Here is a 26,139-nt window from a genome sequence, read left to right on the forward strand (position 1 = left end):
ACAGTGTCTTCACATTATTTATATCCTGGGTCTGCTACTGGCAATGAACACTGCAGTGAAGATTAAGGGATCTGGATTCAGCAGAGGGGCTGCTGCACTTTGTAGAACACGTCATGGAAAAGTTCATCCATCTGCACAGCACAAGGGTTGTTATTTACTGTTAGGAGTTGCCGGGCCTGATGGGAGCCCCAAAACAAAGCCACTGTGTTCTCAACAAGAGATTAGAGAAGCACTTGTTCTGCTTTATCTCCTGACACTTAGAATTCAGGGCAAGATGAAAACAGTTTTGGCTGTTTCTCTCTCTTGATTTTTTAAAAACTCCTACTTCAAATCAAAGGCATAGACATATTCCTTTCTACCCTCATATCTGAAATAAATTTAAAATGTTTACTCTGGTATACAAATTAAAATAAAAAGTTAAAATCCTAACCGACTTGGATAGAATGCCCAATGACAGGAGATCCCAAAAGTAAGGGTGAAAACATTCTAAGCAGATTATTGAAAATCGTGTTGGGTGTGATCATCTTACATTTATAGACTACTCTGAAGTTTTGTTGATAACAACATTTCTAAAACTTTAGTACTGGGGCTTCCCTGGTGGTCCAGTGGTTAAGACTCCAGGCTTCTAATGCACGGGGCATGGGTTCGATCCCCAGTCAGGGAACTAAGATCCCACGTGCCGTGCGGCACGGCCAAAAAAAAATAAAATAAAATAAAAATAAAACTTTAGAACTGACTAGAGAACTGGAATACAGAGTAGAGGCTACTACAGTTTAATTCTTTAGAGCAAATACTGTCCTCCCCATCCTTCTCCCATCTTAGTGACAAGACAGCTGCAGTGCAAGCAGCAGGGGGGAATTACGTGAGTGCATTTGTGTACTTCGGCTGTACACATTTTATCATCACCTATATATGACAAGTCTGTGTATTTCTACATATGAAAATTTTATTTTCACAATTACAAGTAAGAAGTATTCTAGTATACTAAGAACATATATTGAATAAGGATCAATACCATATAAAATTGATTTGTAAACAGGTTGACTGATGTTTTAAGAGGTTTCATTAGAATTCAGAATTAGAATTATGTGGAAAAGTGAAATTCAAGCACTACTATTGGCTTATAATAATTTAGTAAGGTAAAAATATCTAGTCCCTTAAATGAAGAAACTAGAAAAAAGGGAGAAATAAGCACTAATATACTTAGCAATGAAATGGTTTTGGTGAACTTCAAAAGTTAATGAAGTAAGTATAACAATCTGATGGAAACCAATGATCAGATTTGCTCAATTCATCTATGTATCAGTGTTCTTCTGTTTGTAGGATCGCCTAAATAGAATGCCATCCTACATACCATTCTGTGAGAGTCTGTGCGTGCACTTCAGAAAATAAAACATTTTTTAAATTAGCCCCTACTTTGTTACTTTTAGTGTTTATTTTCTCTTAACTTGTACATATCAACCAGAGTTGACTGAAATCTAACTGAATTCTTGGAAATCACTTCTTTTTTCCTTAAATAGGCAGTATTAAGGAAAACACAGGCAGCAAATGGGTCTCCTGGGTCTCAAGTGCTCATGTGACCTTTATCTGCTCTGTGCTCTGAAGACAGGCAATCAGTACAGAGAGGTTGCAGGGCAAGTGTAAGTAGTGCAGCAATGTCTTTAGCAGACTAACCTCAGTGCTGCCTGCAGTAAGACCGTCACAAGGGACTGATGCTATAGGCCAAGCCCTTGCCTTTTCTCCACTAAACACAGGACAGGGCATGGGTGCATTCCACTCACGGGGAGTATCCTCCATGTGAAAGAAAGACCAAGAGTCAGGTTTGAGTACTGGCTGATAGGTTTAAATTTAGTCGGAACAGTACACGAACTTCGAGCTAGGCAGAGTAATTCTTTAAACCATCGTCCTTTTTTCTTGATAATATAATTTCAGTAACTACAATAATTATTTAACTGATATGACTGTAATTAAAGTATTTTAAAATTCAAAGAAAAATTTTAACTGACTCTGGCCCAACAACCCCCCACCCAGTGTATAACAAAGTCCACCATTAAAACCACAGATCAGGGCTTCCCTGGTGGCGCAGTGGTTAAGAATCTGCCTGCCAATGCAGGGGACACGAGTTCGAGCCCTGGTCTGGGAAGATCCCACATGCCGCGGAGCAACTGGACCCGTGAGCCACAAGTACTGAGCCTGCGCGTCTGGAGCCTGTGCTCCACAACGGGAGAGGCCGCGACAGTGAGAGGCCCGGGCACCGCGATTAAGAGTGGCCCCCCGCTCGCCGCAACGGGAGAAAGCCCTCGCACAGAAACGAAGACCCAACACAGCCAAAAAAATTAAATTAATTAATTAATTAATTAATTAAAACAAAAAACCACAGATCACTCGGAGTCCAGTTAATTTATCATGTAGCAGGAATGCTTTCTTTAGACACCTACATACCTTGGTTCATACGCTCCAATGGGAATAGCTGCAAGGTCAAAAGGTCCAAATCTTTTTCCTATCTCTTCAAAAGCAGAGCAATAACCAGTGTCTCCTGCGAAAAAGAATCGGTTCCAGGGCCCCAAGACAGACCAGCTGCCCCAGAGAACCCTGTTGTCGTCCGTCAGAGTCCTCTTACACCAGTGCTGGGAAGGGGTGAGCACAAACGTCACCCTGTCGTGTCCGGGGACGCAGTTCTCCTCCCACCAGTCCAGCTCGATCACGTTCTCACAGCCACACTTCTGCATCCAGTCCAGGAGCCCCAGAGGCACAAACCACCTCAGCTCGTTACCAAACCGCTCGTTCAAAGCGACGACAGAACTATGGTCCAGGTGGTCGTAGTGGTTGTGGCTGATGAGGACCGCGTCTACCCGGGGCAGTTCACCGACGGTGCAAGGGGGGCGACGGAACCGCTTGGGACCCACGCGCTGCGATGGGGAGGCCCGAGCGCTGAAGATGGGGTCAGTGAGCAAGATGAGCTCGTCCATTTCCACCATCACTGTCGCGTGTCCCAGCCACGTGACTCTTAAGCCAGCTTCCCTCACTCCAGCTTCTTCAGGGTCATCGATAAAATACGGCTTAAGCACTGGGAGTTCTTTATCGAGCTCCTACATATATAAAGAAAGAAAGAAAAGCAGCTATTAAAAAAAAAAAGGTATTATGTGTCATCATAAATACATTTTTGACCTAAATTATAGAGAGAAGGGTTATTTGGGGAGAACTGAAGTCATTCGATAAATTTGTTATTTTTGCTTTTCTCTTGAAAGTGCATACTTCTGAATCTGACTCAATAATCACTATATAGTGATGTAAGATGTTACTCCCAAATGCAACCAACAAAGGGAAAATTAAACTTAAAACTTTGAGTACTGCTGACTTTACGAAATATTCTTCTGTAAGTGCCAGAAGTAGACCAACCGAGATGCAGTCCGTTGCTACTGCTGTTTACTCAGCTGGTGCATTTGCCACTGAAAACTGCCTCAGGAGGTCAGCCCCTAGAAACAGTAAAGAAAACTTTTGACCACATATGTGTAGATCGTGGATCTCACATGAACCTGACTTCCTGAGTACACAGAATTCAGAGCAGAGTACTGTGATGACTGCTGGGAAAGTCACGGGCTTAGACGGTTCTCCTCATCGCTTACCTTTGAGGTTTTCTACCACTGATCAAACCAAAGGGGAACACGGTCCCTGCCCATGAGAAGATGATCGCTTTTGGGGGCAAACAGGTGTGAAGCAATAACTACAACATAATGTGTTAAGTATTATTCCTTTGTTTATTCTTCATTTTATCCTTGGATTAAACTGGACCAACAAGAAGCTGTGTTCTAGGGTCACAGTCCTGGCTTTTATAAAACTTTCATAAACTGTGCTTTGGTGTTACGCCATAGAGCTGCATGGAGGTCTCTTCCTTGTGAAACCTGCCGAGCATGTACCGTGGGGCTGGCTGTCTGTCTTGAGGACTGGGTACCAGCCCACCCCGACCCCACCTTCCCACACACCCCAGAAGCATTGCTCTCGATTCCCTGTAACAGGAAAAGCTCCTCTTCTCCAGAGCAATTGGCTTTATTCCTTTGACTACCATTGGGAAAACTGACAATCCTGTTTTGACTTTTGCTTTGACAGGAAATTCAAAGTAAAAGCTGAAGACTCCTCCAGCCCATATGCAGAAGGGAACAGGGCAGGGCACATCGCAGGGAACAATGGAACAGATTTCTGTGCTAACCTCTTTCTTGGCTTTATTTTTCTACCCTAATTGTCCATTTGCTCTTGTATGTTTATCCATCTGGTTTTTTACTGCTACATGTCTTTTTATAAGTTGCTGCAAATCAGTTTTGAAAAAGGCATGGTATTCAATAATTAAAGTACAAGGCATGCTGTAGCCCAATAAGAAGGAATGAAGAGCCCAGCTGAGGAAGGCATTACAGACACAGTAACTTGTGTGGGTTCCTGAAGAATGGTGAGAAGTTCCTGATGCAGAGGAAAGGGGGAAGGGCATTTCAGGTGGAGAAAATGCCCAAGCAAAGGCACAGAGCCAAGTAGGAATGTGGCATTCGGGGGCAGAAGACAAACTGAAATCTATAAAGGATCAGAACCCAGTAAAAGCCTTGAATCCCACGCTTCACCCAGAGACAGTGAGGAAGCATCGTTAAGAAAAAAAAAAGACATGACCCAATTCATGTTTAGAGAAACCACTTTTCAAGTTTAAATGATGACCTGGGGTGTGTCACAATAGCTGCCAGGAGAGACAAAGAGCTGGACAAAGGAGACAGCAAAGGGCAGAAAGAGAGGGCAGATGGGGGAGATGCAGGTGAAGGGAAACTGAGAGGTCACTGAGCCGGTCCAAACAGGAAATGGGGCCCAGAAGGGGCAGAGCAGGAGCAGCAGAGGTGAAGGATGACAAGATAGCCCTTAGCCAGCCTAAGCCTTAGTTTCCTCATCTGAAAAATGGGTATAATAATTGCACCTACACGTCATGACTGGGGACTGAATTAGGAGAGGCTGGCACACAGTAAGCCCTCTGCAAGTACTGCAAAAGAAGAAGGAAGCACGCTCCAACCCCGACAAGCAATCAGGCACCACCCCTATCGATCCCTTACATATTTACCTGTTTCCTTACTCATAGTTAAGAGTTAAGATCCGAGTTAAGATCCTAAGTAACATCTAGACATGTTCAAGTCCTCCTGATGGCTCAACCATCTTCCTGTCAACTCATTCCATACACTAGAGCCACCTCAAAAACACTTTTCTCATGGCGTAACTCTCTCCCCTGCTGAAAAATCGTCACAGGTTCTGTACTGCTTGACAAAGCACGTCTCACCTCCTTAGCCCAGTGGTAAGCCTGTTGGTGGACAGCCCCTCCTCCTTTCCAGCTGTTTCACTCAGTTCCTGCACACGGCTCTGTGTTCCCCCCCCAACACTGGGACTGCTCCTCGCTCCCAGCCTGAGCTTGGAGCCCGGCACAACACTGACCCTCTTCCTTCTCTCTCTCATCCCTTCGAGACCTCAATCAAATCGCACGCCCTTCGCAGAGCCATCCCTGAGTCTCCACAGCCGGTAGTGCTCACTCCCCCTCTCCACTTCCACGCCACCCGTTTGCACAGCATCTCTGGAGGTTCTGCTCTTTGCCCTGGCCCACTATACACAGGGTGCAGCCCATGTCTTATTCAACTGGGAATCATTCACAGTGCCTGGTTCAATGACCAATACACAGCATGCACGATAAAATTTGTTGAATGGATGAGTGAATGAATTTTTCAACTCAGTTCTCAAAGCTGATAGTCAGGGTTGGTGAACAAATGCCATACGATGTGCTTATCAAGAATTATGGAAGAAAGGAGAGGGAATGAGTATCAATTGAGTCCCTAGCATGTGTTAGGCTTCACACGAGGCACATGATGATGATGCAGCAGTATCTAACGTATCAAGTACTTTCGTATAACACAAAATACATGTATGGAGTGCTTACCATGTGCTAGAAACTGTGGTAACTGCTTCATAAAATTTTTTTCATTTAATACCACAATGCTGGAGGTAGGTGTTATTAACTCTCTCCCTTTTACAGACAGAAAACCAGAGAAGGTACAGCACTCACACGAGGGCACGCCGCCTGCCTCCACACATACTGCCTCACACCACTATACTTACTCCCAAGTATTATTTAATACATATTTTTTAAAAACACAAGTACAGGCATACCTTGTTTTATTGCGCTTCACAGATACTAAGGTGTTTTTTTGTTTTGTTTGTTTTTTTACAAATTGAAGGTTTGTGGCAACCTTGCATTGTCAGATGATGGTTAGCATTTTTTAGCAATAAAGTATTTTTAATTAACTACAGTATATGCAAACATAACTTTCATATGCACTGAGAAACCAAAAAATTGGTGTGACTGGCTTTCTTGCAGTGGTCTGGAACTGAACCCGCAATATCTCCAGGGTGAGTCCGTAACAGCCTGGGAATCAGGTGGGGGAGAATCAGAGGTGGATTACTGTGGACACAAGGAAGCTTTTACAGATGACGGATATGTTTATTTTCTTGATCATGGTGATCATTTTGCAGGTTTATACAGATATCCAAACTCGCCAGATTTTACTTTTTGAACATGTGGAGCTTCTATTATGTTAATAAAACTATAAAAAATTTTAAGTAGCATCGTGTTTAAACAGTGCATCAAAACATCTGAAACAAAACTCCCTGAAAATTGTTGCATTTTCTTTTTGCTCTAAGTTTAAAAGTCATTTTAAAGTTTAATATCTGGCATTATCCACTGACAACTGAGAGGAAACAAAACCTTGAGCACCTCTGGCAGCCTCAACTTGTTCTCCAAACGCAGTACCAACAGGTAAAGTGTGGAAAGAAGCCCATCACAAAGGATCATACACTGTGTGGTCCTATTTATAGGAAGTTTCCAGAATAGGCAAATCCATAGAGACAAAATAGGTTAGTGACTTCCAGGGGCTGGAGAACTGGGGGGTGATGACTAAGGACACAGGGTTTCTTTTGGGGGTAATAAAAATGTATTAGATTGTAGTGACGGTTGCACAACTCTGAATGTACTGAAAAACTGCCAAATTGTACACTTTAACCAGGTTAATTGTATAATACGGGAATTATATCTTAACAAAGCTGTTTTTTAAAAAACGTAAACGTCTGACAAGAGATCTGAATTAAGCAGTCACACTTTTCTTCAAGGTCCTTTCCTCATGCTATATTGTTTCTAAGCCCATCCATCGCAAAAGAGTAGCTTGTTTTAAAGAATTTGATCTCTTAACACTACTGGCCCATGAAACTCAAAGAAATAGTGTCTACAATTGAGATTCCAAAAAGAAAAAAAAATAGTTTTTTACTTTTTATCCTAATCAGAGTTTGAAAAAGTACATAGAATGGGGAAATTCTTGTTTATTTAAAGAAATCAAGCACCCACTTGGCATTTTTCTTTACTAGATCAAGATTTTTCTTGGCTGGTCCTACTTTTTTAAAGCTACAAATGGGAAAATCCCTAAGCCTGTTATTCACCTGTACACTAGAGTTAATGTTTCACTTTTCTTGGGGAAAGGGAAAAATCCCAACATTTATTCAACCACTACTCTGCCAGATGCTTTAAGTACAACTGTCATCTAACTCTGTGAAGCAGATGTTACTGCCATTTCACAGAAAACCAGACCAAGGCAGAGGGTCACTAAGACACTTGCCAAGGTCATACAACAAGTAAGTGTCCAATCAGGAGTGGAATCAAGGTCTTCTGACTCTCAAGACCCTCTCTCTTCATTAAACCATAACTCTTTCCATGGCATTGATAATGATAACTTCAAAACAATGAAACCCACATTCTTGTTAATATACTTACTAAGTGTATGTGTTTCTGTACATGAATGAGACAGAAAGATTCGACAAAACTCTGTTCAAACCATATTTTCTAAAAAAAAAAATCACTTTTAAAGAGGACTTGAGTTAATCCTTTTCTTCCAAGTTGAAAGTATCTTTGTACTGTTTTAGGAAACTTTAATATCTATACTTTGCATGACCATCATCCAAGGTCAATAAGCAATACATGCTGAAGAGAGCGTGGAGAAAAGGAAATCCTCCTAGGCTGTTGATGCAAATGTAACCCAGTAACAGCCACTATGGAGAACAATATAGAGGTTCCATAAAATATTAAATTTGAGGGACCACATGATCCAGCAATCCCACTACTATGTGTATATCTGGAAAAACATATTTGAAAAGACACATACACTCCAAAATTCATTGCACCACTATTTAAGATAGCAATGAAATGGAAGCAACCAAAATATCCATTGACAGAGGACTGGATAAAAAAGATGTGGAACATGAAAAGGTTATTACTCACCCATAAAAAGAATGAAATAATGCCATTTGCAGCAACATGGATGGACCTGAAGGTGACAATACTAAGTGAAATAAGCCAGACAGAGAAAGACAAATAGCATATGATATCACCTACAGGTAAGATCTAAAAATTGATACAAATAACCAAATTTACAAAACAGAAACAGACTCGTGGACTTAGAAAACGAACATATGGTTACCAAAGGGGAAAGGTGGGGCTGGAGGGATACCTTAGGAGGTTGGGATTAACACCTGCACACTAATATCCATAAAATAGATCATCAACAAGGATCTACTGTCTAACACAGGGAACACTACTCAACAATCTGAAAGAACTTATATAGGAAGGGTCCGAAAAAGAGTAGATACGTGTCTCTCTTTACCTGAATCAAGCTGCTTAAAGCTAAAACAAACACAACATTGTAAAGCCACTATACACCAATATAAACTAAATGTTAAATTAGAAAACAAAAACAAAAACAAAATGCCTACAACATTCTCCTCAGGCCTTGGGACCCAGGCAAATTCACATCCCTGGAGCCCGAGTAGCCTTGGTTTCCAAAGGCTGGATGTCATGGGGGTTAGGGAGCTGGGAAGGATGTGCCAGCAAATGAGCTCTCCTTGGACCTGCACTGCCTGATCCCTTCAGGATGGACCACAATCTCCAGATCCACGACCTCTGACAGCAAGGCCAAGCCTAGTGCAGCCAAAGGATGGTGGACCCTCCGGGCCGGAAGAGCTCTGAAAAGTCACCTGGTCCCCACGTCTCCTGGTGCTGGGGTTCCCACCTCCAGCCTCCTTCCGCAGAGTCACCCCACCTACAGACGCCAGCACCCTCAGCACAGCACTTTGGCAGGGATTGGGATTTGTCCCAGGGAGAAAGGGAAGGGGGTGGAAGTATTGAGACACAAGTCCTTGGGTGTCTGTTCTGGCACATTCCACTCATTTAAAACCCAGCAGCAGGACTTTCCCTAAGCCTCTCATTGCCCAAGTAACCAGAGTTGGGCAACCAGAAATGCTGCTGCCTTGTTTCCTGGAATGACAACTTTAAAACCAGTGCTTATGGGCACTTCACATTCACAAGGCCTGTGAGGCTTAAATGAACAATGCCCTCTAGAAATGTAGTGTGGAAGGTGATAGAAAGAGAATTCAAAACAGAGCCGACTTTCAATAAGCCCATTTCAGGAGGTAAATTTTACGAGGCTTTTTCTTGTTTTGTTTTGTTTTGTTTTTTAAAGCACATGAGAAGATGCTTAACATCGCTCATTATCATAGCACATCAAAACTACAGGAAAGTATTACCTCGTACCAGTTACAGTGGACATCATTAAAAAGTCTACAAAAAGCAAATCCTCGAGAGTGCGTACAGAAAAGGAACACTCCTATGCTGTTGGTGGGAACATAAACTGGTAACAGCCACTATGCAGATCAGTATGAAGGTTCCTTAAAAAACTAAAATAAATCTACCATATGATCCAGCAATCCCACTCCTGGGCATATAAACCAGAGAAAACCGTACTCTGGAAAGACACATGCACCCCAACGTTCATTGCAAGGCTACTTTCAGTAGCCAAGTCGTGGAAGCCACCAAATTGTCCACCAGCAGACGAATGCATAAAGAAGATGTGGTACATATATACAAGGGAATATTAGCCATAAAAAAAAATGAAACAACACCATTTGCAGCAACTGGCTGGACCTGGCAATGATCACATCAAATGAAGTAGACAGACACAGAGAGACAAATGTCATCTGATACTGCTTGAAGGTAGAGTCTAAGGTGAAAATGATACAATGATACAAATGAACTTATTTGCAAAACAGAAACATACTCACAGACTTTGAAAGCCAACTTATGGTTGCCGGGGGTGGGTGGAAACACGGCTGGTAGGGATAAATTAGGAGTTCACAATGAACATATACCCGCTAGTATATAAAATAGATAATCAACAAGGACCTTCTGTTTAGCACAGGGAACTGTACTCGATATTTAGGTAATACCCTAAATGGGAAAAGAAATTGAAAAAGAATAGATACATGTGTATGTACAACTGAATCACTTAGCTGTACATCTGAAACTAACACCACACTGTATATCAACTATACTCCAATATAAAATAAAAATTAAAATTAAAAGCAAAGAAAAACAAAAAACTCCTGCCTTTAAAAAAAAAAAAAGTAAGCTTACACTTCATTAAAGAATTCAGCTCCCACCCCCCAACTTCCTTTTCTGCCTCATTATTCCTCAAAGCACTAATCACCTTTCAGTATCCCACATCATTTTCCTATCTGTTTATTGTCTCTCTTCCATTAAACCGAAGGCCCGAGGAGGCCAGGCTGTCTTTCTGCTTTTTCATGGCTCTATCTCTAGCACCGAGGATAGTGGAGTTTAAGAACAACTGGCCTGGTGAGTTCTCAGAAACTGAACCCAGTTTCTTCAATATCTCCAAATCATCAGAGTTCAGAGATGTATTTCCGCCTTCATGTGGTCACTCACTTTCCTGTTTGAAATGAAAGAAAACTAAAGACACCATTACTACTTCTGTATTTTTAGAAACTGTGGCCCAAAAACCAGGAAGGAATTTTTACCCAACAGGTAACCTACCCATCTTGGCTTCCTGCCCTAAACCCTTCTTCTCACAGCTTGACTCCATGATTCTCTTCATACCAGGTTCTCCAGAAGACATAAAATTTTCTTGTTCCTCCCATCCACAAAGTTGAATGAAACATACACTAAGGTTTTATCTATTAATATCCTGACTCATTCTTAAACAGTGCTGGGAAAATATTATTCATGTTACTCAACTCTGTTAACTAGGACTAATACTCTGAACATTCCTTAGCATCAAAGTGACAATATGGGGTTTTTTTGGGTTTTTTAAAATCTCATATCCTTTAAAGAAAAATGGACACACTTACTAAGGTAAACGATCTAACACCACCGCCACCGACCCACTCCCCATCCTCCTGCCTTACTGCAGATCAACGCTTCAGGGATACCTCCACTCTTTTCATCCCACCCACTTCCAATGTCTAGTTCCTTATCTCTCAGTTCCCCACAAGGCCTGGCAGGACAGGGGCTGTTGGAACAGAGAGGCCAAGCGGGGCAGGAGGTGTAGAGGGGCAAGAAACTAAGAAAGGAGAAAAAAGCGCTACTGCCGTTGGGAGCCACCGACTCCCTGCTGAAGTGAAATCTCACTCATCTCATAAACCACAGGCCAAAGGTTAATAGTCTCATCCTAAGTATAACTAGCATATTGAAAGCCCAGTAACCTATTCCCAATTTTTAAAGGAGTGGAAGGTTATTTGACAATTTCTTTTATAACTTTAGCAGCTTTTTCCAAGGATGAAGAGCCAAGCGCTCCAGGCTTAACCCTTATAATTCATATTCCAAAACACAGGTTACTACTTTCTGGAACATGCCATTCACTTTCTCACCTCTGTGACCTTCCTCATGCCCATCATCCACCTGCAAAACCACTGCCAAATAGTTTTTATCTTTCTAGGCCCAGCTCAAATATCATCTCCTCTGTAAAGCCATTTCCAATCCCACCAGTCAGAATTAATTGCATCCTTTCCTATATATTTTTTTAAAATTATTTATTTATTTATTCATTTATGGCCGTGCTGGGTCCTCGTTTCTGTGCGAGGGCCCTCCCCAGTCGCGGCAAGCGGGGGCCACCCCCCATCGCGGTGCGCGGGGGGCCCCCCACCATCGCGGCCCCTCCCGTTGCAGAGCACGGGCTCCAGACGCGCAGGCTCAGCAACTGTGGCTCACGGGCCCAGTTGCTCCGCGGCACGTGGGATCCTCCCCAGACCAGGGCCCGAACCCGCGCCCCCTGCATTGGCAGGCAGACTCCCAACCACTGCGCCACCAGGAAAGCCCCGTTTTCTATATTTTTAAGGCATCTGTTCCTACTTCTAGTTGCCACCAGATCAGATCTGGTTATTCACACATGTACTTCGCTGCTCAACTATGAACTTGAAGGCACCTTATTCATGTCATCTCCCCAGAACCTTATCATACAAAAGGGCTCAATCAGCTAACTGGAGTGTCATAATAAAATTCACAGCAACGTTAAGTAATACATATATTAAGAGCAAATACGCAGCACTCAAAAAGCCAAAGGCTACCTCTTTGGAGCATGGAACACTGCTGTGATCTTTTTCCATCATCAGCCATCTGAGAACATTTGGAATAGAGGGATTTTTCCATGTTGGCCAAGGGTTAACAAATCTCCCATCCTTTCCTTTCTTTGATTTAGTTACATCTTCTTCTAGTCTGTAATCCAGTTTGAAACTCTTCCTGGAAAACCTAGAAGAATCACTTCCTCCAGAATTCCGTGAATTTTGGCGCTTTCTTACTGCTTCTTTAGGATATTGGCAACTTGTCCTCAGGGACTGGTTGCTTTCATTTTCATCCATGTCCTTTCGTGAAGAGCTAAAAAAACGGGGACGGGGAATATACTGAGTTTAACATAAAGACATTAAAACATACACATAGTATTATTTCTTAACCAATAAAAAATTCTTCAAACTTTGTTATGTCTCTATTAGGCTCAAACTTCTTCCTGCAAAATACAGTTTTAGAATCCAGTATTACTGCTTGCTAAATAGAAAAGGTGTTTGCTTTACTTATTACTGCCAAACCTTTAAAATATTCCTTATGTGCTATAATTCAAAACAAATCTACTCTACCAGCCAGCATTTAAACATATGAAAATTTTCCATTTCAATGACATTCTGTAGAAAAAAGCACCTTCATGAATCTGTAATACTTTCATACCTTCATTTTAAAGTATTATTGTTAATAACATAATAAGAAGGATCGTCTTAGTTCCTCCAAGATACTTCAGTAATTCAAATGACTTACATATGGCCCCATTAGGCTTAGTTATTTTTACTTCGTAGATAATCTGTTACTAATGCCCCCCAAAAAGTATAATGAGTCCAAATCCCCAGAAAGGAGAGTTGAGAGTTGAGAAACATTAGTTGAGGAACATTTCAATAATGTATTTAAGTGGTTAACAATACAAATTTGAATTAACTCAGATGTAGAACTGCGCATGTAACCTAGCTCTGTGACCTTAGGCAAGTGTCCTATCCTCTCTGTGCCTTGATTTCTTCATCTGTAAAATGGAGATAATAATACTACCTGCCTCCAAAGGGTTATTGAGAGGACTGAAGAAGCAAATGCAAGTAAAGCACTTGGAACACGTATGTAAAATGTACATAGCAAATGTAACATACATGCACGCACATCGTCACATGTATCCTATACGTCAGCTCAACAAACGTGAGGGGTTGCTGCTGCCCTTTTCTTTACTGCTCCTACGCCCACTTACACCACTTAACTCAAGGCACTGAAATCCTTGCTTTTGAACTATACAGGATTCCAGACACATGAAAGTGAGAAACAGTGCAGTAAGAATATACATTCTTCTTCCATGAATTTCATCTCTTTCCTATTCTATTAAACAAACGTTTGCTTTCTGTTTAGTTTAAGTGTATCGTGTATACACAATACACAATACTCTTTATAACCCCAAGAAAAATCAACACAATAACAGAGAAACAAGTATTATTTTTTGACTACAGTGCTGTTTAAATAGAAATATTACCCAGGAAGAAAGGGAAATAACTCAAACCCCAGGATGAGGTACACATACATATACACTCAACCAGAACTTTTTTCCCCCCAAACTTTCTGGAGTAAATAGTCTATGATCTGGAGAAGAACAGGTGTTAAGAAACCGCAGCTCACAAAAGCTGAAGCACCCGCTGCTGCTCAGGCACAGCTGTTAGTGGGACAGCCTGACAGCTAAGGCAGTCTAACCAGTTTTATGTCTTTGGCAAATGACTTAACCTTTCTAGTCCTCAATTGTCTCATCTGTAAAATACCTACTTATCTCAAGTGGGGTTTCAAAGGATTCAAGGACATAATAATGTACCTAAAATGCTCGCCACTCACCCAAGGGCTAATTCTTTTTTCCCTAAACCATCTAAATTCTTTAAATTCTATTAGAAAGCAATGGATCTGGGAGAGTTATCTCAGTTCCTCTTACAGAATGGCTTTACCTGGGTCATAATTACATTCAGGCCGAGGCCTTTACAAAGGGCAGAAACAAAGACCAGCCATTTAAACTTTACTTCACTTAACAGATGAAAATACACAGGTTTAGAGAGTTTAAGTCACCTCTGGACAAGATAATGTCCGATGGCAGAGCTGACCTCACGCCGCCCCTTGTGATGATAAACAGTTTGTGAGATTGTTTGCATTTGTTACACACAGACATAAATATTCATATACATATAAACACACATATGTAGTAATTCTACCAAATATATAATAAAGTATTGGCTCATTGTTTTAAACAATCAAGAAATAAGGGGAAAAAAAGAAAAGGGCACCCTGATTCAAAACCACACAAAAAAGTCAATGCAGGGTCTTCAGACAACATCTAGCTGTCTAGTGTACCTGGGGCATAAGAAGCAAGAGAGGCTTGTGAGAGTCGAGGTGGTAAAGGTGTAAAGGCCGGGATGAAAAGGTTGGGACTGGACTGCGGGCCTGGACGGGGACGTTAAGGGGGTTTGGCTACACTCAGGCAATGGGGAAACACTAAAGGTACTTAAACAGGGCATATGCGGGGAAGACGACTCTGGTCACAGGATATAAACAAAAAGGGAGGGTACTTCCCTGGTGGCGCAGTGGTTAAGAACCCGCCTGCCAATGCAGGGGACACAGGTTCGGGCCCTGGTTGGGGAAGATCCCACATGCCGGGGAGCAACTAAGCCCGCAAGCCACAACTACTGAAGCCCGGGTGCCTAGAGCCCGAGCTCTGCAACGAGAAGCCACTGCAATGAAGAGTAGCCCCCCTTTGCTGCCACCAGAGAAAGCCCACATGCAGCAACAAAGACCCAACACAGCTAAAAATAAATAAATAAAATAAAGATTAAAAAAATTAAAAAAAAAAAACAAAAGCAAAAAGGGAGTGGCTAAAAACTGGAGCCAGGGACATAAATTAGTAGGAAACAGAAGAAACCCAGAACATCCACTAATAGCGAGGCCCTATGCTACATGTTTTATACGGTGCATTTAAATTAACGTTCCCAGCAAAATTTCAAGGTAGGTATTATGATCTCATTTTTTAAATGGAAAACTAAGAGGTACCTAGCAGCCCAGTCAAAAGATGATGAGGCAGAGACTTCCCTGGTGGTCCAGTGGCGAAGACTCTGCACTCCCAATGCAGAGGGCCCGGGTTCGACCTCACATGCCGCAACTAAGAGTTCACACGCCACAGCTAAAGATCCCACACGCCGCAACTAAAGATCCTGCATGCCGCAATGAAGAGCCCACGTTCCACAACTAAGACCCAGTACAGCCAAATAAATAAATAAAATATTAAAATAAAAAAAAAAGATGATGAGGCAGTGACAGTGAGAAGGGAAAGAATAATTCCAAGAGACAATAAAGAAGCTGAATCCCTAAGAATTGAGAGTCTCTGGATGGCGGCAAACTTTGGCCACTTTGCAGGGCAGGTTGGGGAGGGGGTCAAAGTGGGAGGAGCACCACTAGCCCAGGAAGGGAATTAGGGGAAAGTAAGGTGGAGGAGAAGGCAGGTCTCTGCCCCAGCGAGTCTGAGGCAGGGTCTGAGACCACAGGGAAGGAAGGATCCAAGAGGAAGTGGGCACTGACACCCAGTACAAACGGATGACTCTGGGGGTGATGGAAGTGAGACAGCAGAGAGGTTTCCAGGGGCCTGGAGATTGAAAGGAGAGTGAAAAATGGGTTTGGTGACTGTTTTCTATCTGGAAAATAAACTTTTTTTAAAGTTGTCTATTCACACAGTCCCCATTTTCTTAACTCCCACTAACTCAGGTTTTCACCCTGGTCAATCCTTGGAAGCAGGTCTCTACCAAAAGCAATCCTTTCTTAACATACCCCAGCCGCAACACACACAAAATCCAGACTTCAGGAGTGAGCTTTTTACAGGCAAATCTGATTTTAAAAAAAAGGGGGGGGGGGGCAGAACCTCCAGAGGATGCCCTTTACTCTCAGAATGAGGGCAAAGGTCAGTAAGATGGTCCATGAGGGTGTGTATTTCTAGCCCCGCCCACACTCTCCTCTGTTCCAAACACAGGCCCTTCATCTATTTCTTCAAAGGCATCATGTCCCCGCCTCAGGGCCACCTTGCCATCACAGGGCTTTTGCACATGATGTTTTAAAATATCCTTGGGGTGGGAGATACGGACATCGATACTCACAGGATTATGTATGACCACAAAATTTGTTCAAAACAACACGAAATGCTGGCACTATGATGCACCATTTCACACTATGCACTCTAAGTGTGAGATGATGGGAAGGAACCAGAAGGACATAACCTGAACTGTGACAACCTGGACTCATTCTTTTGGAGGAAAAGTACTAGAAGTCCGGCTGGTGAATGTGCACAATGATGGGCTCTGTCAACAGGTGGTCCCGTGACCAAGGGAGCACCAGCTCGTGGAGACGTACCAAGCCTGACTGAGGGCTGGGTCATGAGAAGGCTCCGCATCAAATATCACTCTTCTGGTCACTTGGTAGTAGATACAGCAACAATCTCACAAAGGTCATCCTTAAATATTAAAGATAAAATGACAGGAAAACTAAAACTAAGGAAGACTGGATCCTGCTATGTTAACTAGCTTTCAGCTTTGCAGATTCAGAAAACATATCTAGCTTAACATATCAAGGCTGGAGTTTCCTTATTTAAATGTAGCAGATTTCCCAATTATTTCTTGTTATATATCTGTCTCCAAAGTTAACAACGTTAAATGAAAACTCTGCCTTGACTTCAGGCCAACACTAAGCGCGAGGGGAGGGGCATACTCATGAGTACGTGTACACTATCAACAACCTGTGTTTCAAAAGGAGGTTCAAAACTTGATGAAGATCTTTACGTTATACTGATTTTCATCCAATTTAAGACACCATGAATTTGTAAGGCAGTTATTTTATGTGCCACTAAGAAAGTTAAAATGTTATCAACTATAATTATGTCATGCACTATATGATTCATCCTGATATGGGTGGTGTTAAAACCAGAATAAAATGTCTGTCTTAAAACTGATGAAATACACCATTTTATAGTGTGCTCCTAGGTACTATATATTAAGTTCCTGTTTGCTTTGCTTTCCTTCAGCTTTTTAGCGAAACTGGTTGTTAAGTCAATAAACTGAGTTAAAAATGAAATTCACGGAAAAACAAAGCAGTATTTGCTTTGCCGATGCGTGTTGTGCACGAAACTCCCACAGAACATTCTCTCTTTTATTATCCAGTGTACTTCCCATGCTTGGGACATATCTGCCCTCCCATCAGTCTCCTAAATGCCTGTGGGGTTAACACCATTCTCAAGGGAAATCTGTACTGCATGCGAAGGGAGGGGAGGACAGTTTAACTTTAACCTGCAAAGCCCTGTGCAGACATTTCAATGAACTGGAATCGTTTCATTAGCTATGTTATCTAGCAGTGTATTAAAAGGACCCTTTTCTTCACTAAAGATAGGAGAGCACATATAAAATTGTGAATTCACAGGCAGGAGACAAGATGGCGGAGCAGAGGGACTTGAGCTCATCTCCTCTCATGAAAACACCAAAATCACAGCTAACTGCTGAACCACCATCGATAAAAAAAAGACTCGAAGCTACAAAAAAAGATATTCTACACCCAAAGACAAAGAAGAAGCCACAACAAGACAGTAGGAGGGGTGCTTTCACAATGTAATCAAATCCCATACCCGCCAGGTGGGCAACCCACAAACTGGAAAATTACTATATCACAGAGGCTCTCCAACAGAAGAGAGAGTTCTGAGCCCCATGTCAGGCTCCCCAGCCTGGGGGTCTGGCATTGGCAGGAGGAGCCCCCAGAGCATTTGGCTTTGAAGGCCAGCGGGGCTTGAGCGCAGGAGCTCCACAGTCCCAGGGGAAAGAGACTCTACTCTTCGAGGATGCACACATGGTTTCAGGGGCACTGGGACCCAGGGCAAAGCAGTGACTCAGAAGCCTGGGCCAGACCTACCTGAGGGTCCTGGAGGGTCTCCTGTGGAGGCAGGGTCGGCTGAGGCTCACTGTGGGGACAAGGACACTGGTGACGGAGGCCCCAGGAAATATTCATCAGCGTGAGCTCTCCTGGAGGTGGCCATTTTGGCACCGAGACCTGGCCCCACCAACAGCCTGCAGGCTCCAGCGCCGGGACGCCTCAGGCCAAACAACCAACAGGGTGGGAACACAGCCCCACCCATCAGCAGACAGGCTGCCTAAAGTCACCCTGACCCCACAGCCGCCTATAAACACACCCCTTGACACGGCCCTGCCCCCCACAGGGACAAGACCCAGCTCCACCCACCAGCGGGCAGGCACCAGTCTCTCCCACCAGGAAGCCTGCACAAGCCCCTGGACCAACTTCACCCACCAGAGGGCAGACACCAGAAGCAAGAAGAACTACAATCCAGATCATCCAGACGGAAAATCAATAAGGAAACAGAGGGCTTAAATGACACATTCGACCAATGGACTTAACTGATACTTATAGAACATTCCATCCAAATGCAGCAGAATACACACTCATGAGTGCACATGGAACATTCTCCAGGATTGATCACATGCTGGGCCACAAAGTGAGCCTCAGTAAATCTAAGAAAATTGAAATCATATCAAGCATCTTCTCTGACCACAATGCTATGAGATAAGAAACTAATCACAGAGGTCTTCCCTGGTGGCGCAGTGGTTGAGAATCTGCCTGCCAATGCAGGGGACACGGGTTCGAGCCCTGGTCTGGGAAGATCCCACATGCCGCGGAGCAACTGGGCCCGTGAGCCACAACTACTGAGCCTGCGCGTCTGGAGCCTGTGCCCCGCAACAAGAGAGGCGGCAATAGTGAAAGGCCCATGCACCGCGATGAAGAGTGGCCCCTGCTTGCCGCAACTAGAGAAAGCCCCGCACGAAACGAAGACCCAACACAGCCAAAAATAAATAAATAAATAAATAAATAATCCTTCCCTAAAAAAAAACTAATCACAAAGAAAGAAAACCATAAAAAAACACATGGAGGCTAAACAATACGTTACTAAACAACCAATGGATCACTGAGGAAATCAAAAAATACCTAGAGACAAATGACAGTGAAAACATGATGATTCAAAACGTACGTGACATAGCAAAAGCAGTTCTAAGAGGGAAGTTATAGCAATACAGTCTTACCTCAAGAAACAAGAAAAATCTCAAATAACCTAACCTTACACCTAAAGCAACTAGAGAAAGAAGGACAAACAAAACCCAAAGTTAGTAGAAGGGAAGAAATCATAAAGATCAGAGCAGAAATAAATAAAATAGAGACAAAGAAGAGAAAAGATAAAAGAATTTGAAGCTGGTTCTTTGAAAAGATAAACTAAATAGATAAACCTTTAGCCAGACTCATCAAGAAAAAAGGGAGAGGGCTCAAATCAATAAAATTAGAAATGAAAAAGGAGGGACTTCCCTGGTGGTCCAGTGGTTAAGACTCCATGCTCCCAATGCAGGGGGCACGGGTTCAATCCCTGGTCGGGGAACTAAGATCCCGCATGCCGCATGGTGCAGCCAAAAAAGAAAAAGAAAAAAAAAAAAAGAAGTGAAAAAGGAGAAGTTACAATGGACACGACAGAAATACAAAGGATCATAAGAGACTACTGCAAGCAACTATATGCCAATAAAATGGACAACCTAGAAGAAATGGACAAATTCTTAGAAAGGTACAATCTTCCAAGACTGAACCAGGAAGAAATAGAAAATATGACCAGACCTATCACAAGTACTGAAATTGAAACTGTGATTTAAAACTTCCAACAAGCAAAAGTCCAAGACCAGATGGCTTCACAGGCGAAGTCTATCAAACATTTAGAGAAGAGCTAACACCTATCCTTCTGAAACTATTCCCAAAAATTGCAGAGGAAGGAACACTCCCAAGCTCATTCTATGAGGACACCATTACCCTGATACTGAAACCAGACCAAGATACCACACAAAAAAGAAAATCACAGGCCAATATCACTGATGAGCATAGACACAAAAATCCTCAACAAAATACTAGCAAACAGAATCCAACAATACATTAAAAGGATCGTACACCATGATCAAGTGGGATTCATCCCAGGGAGGCAAGGATGTTTCAGTATCAACAAAGCAATCAGTACAATACACCACATTAACAAATTGAAAAATAAAAACCATATGATCATCTCAATAGATGCAGAAAAAGCGTTTGACAAAATTCAACATCCATTTATTATAAAAACTTTCCAGAAAATGGGCATAGAGGGAACCTACATCAACATAATAAAGGCCATATATGACGAATCCACAGCTAATATCATACTCAATGGTGAAAAGCTGAAAGCATTTCCTCTAAGATCAGGAACAAGACAAGGATGTCCACTGTCACCACTTTTATTCAACATTGTTTTGCAAGTCCCAGCCATGGCACAGACAAGGAAAAGAAATAAAAGGAATCCAAATTGGAAAAGAAGAAGTAAAATTGTCACTGTTTGCAGATGACATGATACTATACATAGAAAATCCTAAAGATGCCGCCAGAAAACTACTAGAGCTCATCAGTGAATTTAGGAAAGTTGCAGGATACAAAATTAATACAGAGAAATCTCTTGCATTTCTATACACTAACAATGAAAGATCAGAAAGAGAAATTAAGGAAACAATCCCATTTACTATCGCATCAAAAAGAATAAAATACCTAGGAATAAATCTACCTAAGGAGGCAAAAGACCTATACTCCAAAAACTATGAGACACTGATGAAAGAAATCGAAGATGACACAAACAGATGGAAACATATACCAGGTTGTTGGATTGGAAGAATCAATATTGTCAAAATGACTATACTACCCAAAGCAATCTACAGATTCAATGCAATCCCTATCAAATTACCAATGGCATTTTTCACAGAACTAGAACAAAAAAATTTTTAATTTATATGGAGACACAAAAGGTCCCGAATAGCCAAAGCAATCCTGAGAAAGAAAAACGAAGCTGGAGGCACCAGGCTCCCTGACTTCAGACTATACTACAAAGCTACAGTCATCAAAACAGTATGGTACTGGCACAAAAACAAATATAGATCAATGGAACAGGATAGAAAGCCCAGAAATAAACCCATGCACCTATGCTCAATTAATCTATGACAAAGGAGGCAAGACTATACAATGGAGGAAAGATAGTCTCTTCAGTAAGTGGTGCTGGGAAAACTGGACAGCTACATGTAAAAGAATGAAACTAGAACATTCTCGAACACCACACACAAAAATAAACTCGAAATGGATTAAAGACCTAAATGTAACACCGGACACTATAAAACTCTTAGAGGAAAACATAGGCAGAACACTCTTTGACATAAATCACAGCAGTATCTTTTTTGGTCTACCTCCTAGGGTAATGAAAATAAAAATGAAAGTAAACCAATGGGACCTAATTAAACTTAAAAGCTTTTGTACAGCAAAGGAAACCATAAATAAAATGAAAAGACAACCTACAGAATGGGAGAAAATATTTGCAAACGAGGAGACCGACAAGGGATTAATCTCCAAAATACAGAAACAGCTCATGAAGCTCAATATCAACAAAATAAACAACCCAATCAAAAAATGGGCAGAAGATCCAAAGACATTTCTCCAAAAAAGACATACAGATGGCCATAAAGCACATGAAATGATAATCGCTAATTATTAGAGAAATGCAAATCAAAACTACAATGAGGTATCACCTAACACCAGTCAGAATGGCCATCATCAAAAAGTCTACAAACAAATTCTGGAGAGGATGTGGAGAAAAGAGAACCCTCCTACACTGCTGGTGGGAATGTAAATTGGAGCAGCCACTGTGCAGATCAGTACAGAGGTTCCTTAAAAAACTGAAAATAGAACTACAATATGATCCAGGAATTCCACTCCTGGGCATATATCTGAAGAAAACCATAATTCTAAAAGATACATGCACCCCAATGTTCACTGCAGCACTATTTACAATAGCCAAGACATGGAGGCAACCTAGATGTCCATCAACAGAGGAATGGATAAAGATGTGGTATGTATATACAATGGAATATTACTCATCCATTAAAAAAATGAAATAATGCCACTTGCAGCAACATGGATGAACCTAGAGATGATCATACTAAGTGAAGTAAGTCAGACAAAGACAAATATCATGTATCACTTATGCTGGAATCTAAAAGGATGACACGAATGAACTTATTTACAAAACAGAAACAGACTCACAGACTTTGAAAACAAACTTATGGTTACCAAAGGGGAAGGGGGGGGGATAAATTAGGAGGTTGGGATTAACAATATATACACTACTATATATAAAATACTCAACAAGGACCTACTTTATAGCATACGGAACTCTACTCAAAATTCTGTAATAACCTATATGAGAAAAGAATCTGAAAAAGAATAGATACATGTGTATGTATAACTGAATCACTTGGCTGTACACCTGAAACTAACACAACATTGTAAACCAATTATACTCCAGTAAAGATGTTAATTAAAAAACAAAAACAAACAACAACCTGTGATTCTCAATTCTGGCTGCACAACAGAATTACCTGTGGAGCTTTTTAAACTACACTGGAGGCTCCTGAATCCAAATGTCAGGTGGGCATTCCCCAGGTAGTTTTTCAAAGCTCTGTGGGTGATTCTGATATGTAGGCAGGGTTGAGAACCACTACTTTCAATCAGCCGTTGGCATGAAGGTAGCACAGGCATTTAGGAAGGACCAAAGGGACTTTCTGGTACCCCAGAATTTATGCTAGCAGAGCAGCTGCCAACAATAAAGCCTACTCTTCCTCCCTGTCCTGCACCCCAAGTTATAAAGGTGGCCTAACCTCAAGGTGGCTACACAGTACGAGGACTTGGAAGACTACACTGCTAAGGATAAAGTTTGATAGGTCACAGGCTTCTACTCAGTCCAGCTGAGTCACAAATTCAACTCTGTGTGCCCAGGAAGCCAAACCAAAAAAAAAAAGGAACCACACTCAGTAATAACTGGCACTGTCTATAGTAACCCACAGCAGCCTGTACATCATGAGTGCTCAATAACTATTTATTGACTGAATAAATGAACAGGAGCTGAAATCCTAATCACTCTTCACTGAGACAGAGTTAATTGTTTCTGAGAGAATCTGCTGGGAATAAAATTACAGGAGAAGCAAAAGTAACCAAAGGACAATGAGACAAAATTCAACAAAGGGCATTCCCACTAAGTCTACTAATTATGGAGATAAAAATTGAAAAATCTTAGGGAAGACTTCAGTAGTTGAATTCTATGGTGGTAAAGTGGTGACAAAGTGGTAGAGACCAGAAGATGCCTACCATACAATCTAGTGCCCCTTTTCTCCTCAGTAACAGAATGTCAGTTTTACTTAGGGTAGCTATGCACCAGTTAATGACTACATTTCCACACCTTCCAGCTAGGGATGGCCAATGAGATCGAAGCAGAAGTCTTATATGGGAAAGGGAGGCATTCTGGATTCTTCCTGCATCCTGGAGCCATCTTGAGCCATGAGTATCATGGCCACTTCTAGGAATAGGCATAGAGAACTAGGATTTCAGACAGAGGCCACGTACCAAGCCTGGATCTTGCAACTCTGGACCTCCCCAAACTAATCCTAACTGATACAATGACCATAACTTGGAAGCTTAGGGAAGCTATAAAAACACACAAGGTAACTATCCAAAAATAGAGCCTTCCTAATCCAAACAAGGGTACACAGAGCAACACACATGACTGCTATAGGTATATCGTTTATTGAGCACTTATATGTGTCAGACATTTTATACACATTCATTATCTCATTTAATCCTCACAACATTCCCTCAAGGTAGATAGATATTATCGTCACATCACAGGCAACATACCAGAGGTTCACAGAGGTTAACAGTTTACCTGAAGCCAAAAAGCTGGTAACAGTTGGACCTGGAAATCCAACCCAAGTTGATCAAACTCCAAAATCCATGCTCTTTCCACTAATCATGTTGAATATGCAAGGAAAATCCAATAAATTTATCTTAAACAGATGCCTAGGTTCTAAAGTTAGTTGCATACAGCCAACAGTATGGTCTCACTGACAAGGCTAGCCTTTCTTGCTTTCAACAATGTCTTTTTTCTCCCCTTTCAAAGTAAAAAGCACTTAGTAGACAATAAATACCAGTTCCCTTATTTTTCTTTTTATAAATTTATTTATTTATTTATATTTTATTATTATTTTTTTTGGCTGTGTTGGGTCTTCGTTGCGGTGAGCGGGGGCTACTCTTCATTGCAGTGTGCCTGCTTCTCACTGCAGTGGCTTCTCTTGTTGCAGAGCACGGTCTCTAGGCACGCGGGCTTCAGTAGTTGTGGCTCGTGGGCTTCTAGAGTCAAGCACAGTAGTTGTGGCGCACAGGCTTAGTTGCTCCGTGGCATGTGGGATCTTCCCAGACCAGGGCTCGAACCTGTGTCCCCTGCATTGGCAGGTGGATTCTTAACCACTGCGCCACCAGGGAAGCCCTATAATTGCCCTTTTAATATTACACGGCGATTTCAAATGATGTCACTATCCTATTTAATTGCTAAATTATTTTTGTTTAAAGTTACACAGAAAATAATAAATTAGTCCTATACTTCAGTCATATAAACAGAAAATATACATGGGGCCTTGAAGATATTTTCCTTGCCTTGAAAAGATGCCTTTGAGTTCATCCAGCATATAACCACCTGGCATTTTATCCTTCCAGCTGGAAGAATTTTTAATCAAGTCCAATGAAGAGACACTTTCAGGTAAGAGGATCAACACCTCAGGGCTTTCCCAGTTTTAGCACTGAAAGTCCTGTATCCTGGGAATGCCCTCAGTCCTGGGAAAACCTGAAAGACTGATCACTCTGCAGCCTCAGGGTACCATATATATGCATAGTAATGCCTTCAACAAAATGTATTAAAATGTGGGCAGTGTATACTAAATTGGAGATAAGCTTTATTATAAAGTATGATTTTAAGATATTTGGGCAGCTAAGCAAAAAGAAATTATAAAGCTCTACATAATCATGCTTAACCTAGAGAATGTTGCCGAGAACATCACACGTTTATGTCAAATTCTTCTGTGATGATATTCGATACACGCTCCAGCATTCACATTCACCCAGTTAAAACATGGGCTCCGAAAGGCACGCATACGTTTACACACGATGGACAGTTCGTCTACATATAAAATTGAGACACTATATGAGGAAAGAATAAGAAAGGAATGGACTTTCAAGTAAGAATTTTCAAGTACGAACGGTCCCCGACTTACAATGGCCCAACTTATGATTTTTTGACTTTACAATGGTGCAAAAGCGATACGCATTCAGTAGAAACCCTACTTCGAACTGTGAATTTCGATCTTTTCCCGGGCTAGTAATATGTGGACCAAAAGATACTCTCTTCCCTTGCTGGGCAGAGGCAGCAAGTCGCAGCTCCCAGTGGGTGACTGGGGTCGCTGGCTAGCAATCACCAGGGTAAACAACCCATACACTTACAACCATTCTGTTTTTCACTTTTACTATAGTATTCAATAACATATATGGGATATACAACACTTTCTCGTAAAATAGGCTTTGTGTCAGACTGTGGACTAATGTAAGCGTTCAGAGCATGCTTAAAGTAGGCTAAGCTATGATGTCCGATAGATTAGGTGTATTAAATGCATTTTCAAATTATGATATTTTCAACTTCAGTCACGTTTATGAAGATGTAA

General features: G+C 41.8%; 2 protein-coding genes across 8 annotated transcripts in view; one reads left to right on the top strand and one right to left on the bottom strand.

Moving 5' to 3' along the window:
• The window catches only part of ARMC10 (armadillo repeat containing 10), a 48,288-nt gene extending 41,712 nt beyond the window's left edge, over positions 1–6,576 (top strand). Inside the window, exon 7 of one of the 3 annotated variants that reach the window (XM_059934123.1) lies at positions 6,389–6,576. In XM_059934123.1, the coding sequence (XP_059790106.1) occupies positions 6,389–6,424 (36 nt within the window). In that variant the 3' untranslated portion in view covers positions 6,425–6,576. Of the gene's footprint in view, positions 1–2,113; positions 2,207–4,107; positions 4,255–6,388 lie in introns of those variants that run through there. The other 2 variants (XM_059934125.1, XM_059934122.1) reach the window with 2 other exon arrangements.
• NAPEPLD (N-acyl phosphatidylethanolamine phospholipase D) overlaps positions 1–26,139 on the bottom strand; it is an 88,789-nt gene that overhangs the window by 9,796 nt on the left and 52,854 nt on the right. For all 5 annotated transcript variants that reach the window (XM_059934113.1, XM_059934111.1, XM_059934112.1 and 2 more), the window contains exons 2-3: positions 12,469–12,775; positions 2,443–3,089 (exon numbers count right to left, since the gene is read on the bottom strand). In XM_059934113.1, the coding sequence (XP_059790096.1) occupies positions 2,443–3,089; positions 12,469–12,759 (938 nt within the window). In that variant the 5' untranslated portion in view covers positions 12,760–12,775. The remainder of the gene's footprint in view (positions 1–2,442; positions 3,090–12,468; positions 12,776–26,139) is intronic.

The sequence above is a fragment of the Balaenoptera ricei genome, chromosome 9, assembly GCF_028023285.1.
Source record: "Balaenoptera ricei isolate mBalRic1 chromosome 9, mBalRic1.hap2, whole genome shotgun sequence".
NCBI classification, from domain to species: Eukaryota; Metazoa; Chordata; class Mammalia; order Artiodactyla; family Balaenopteridae; genus Balaenoptera; species Balaenoptera ricei.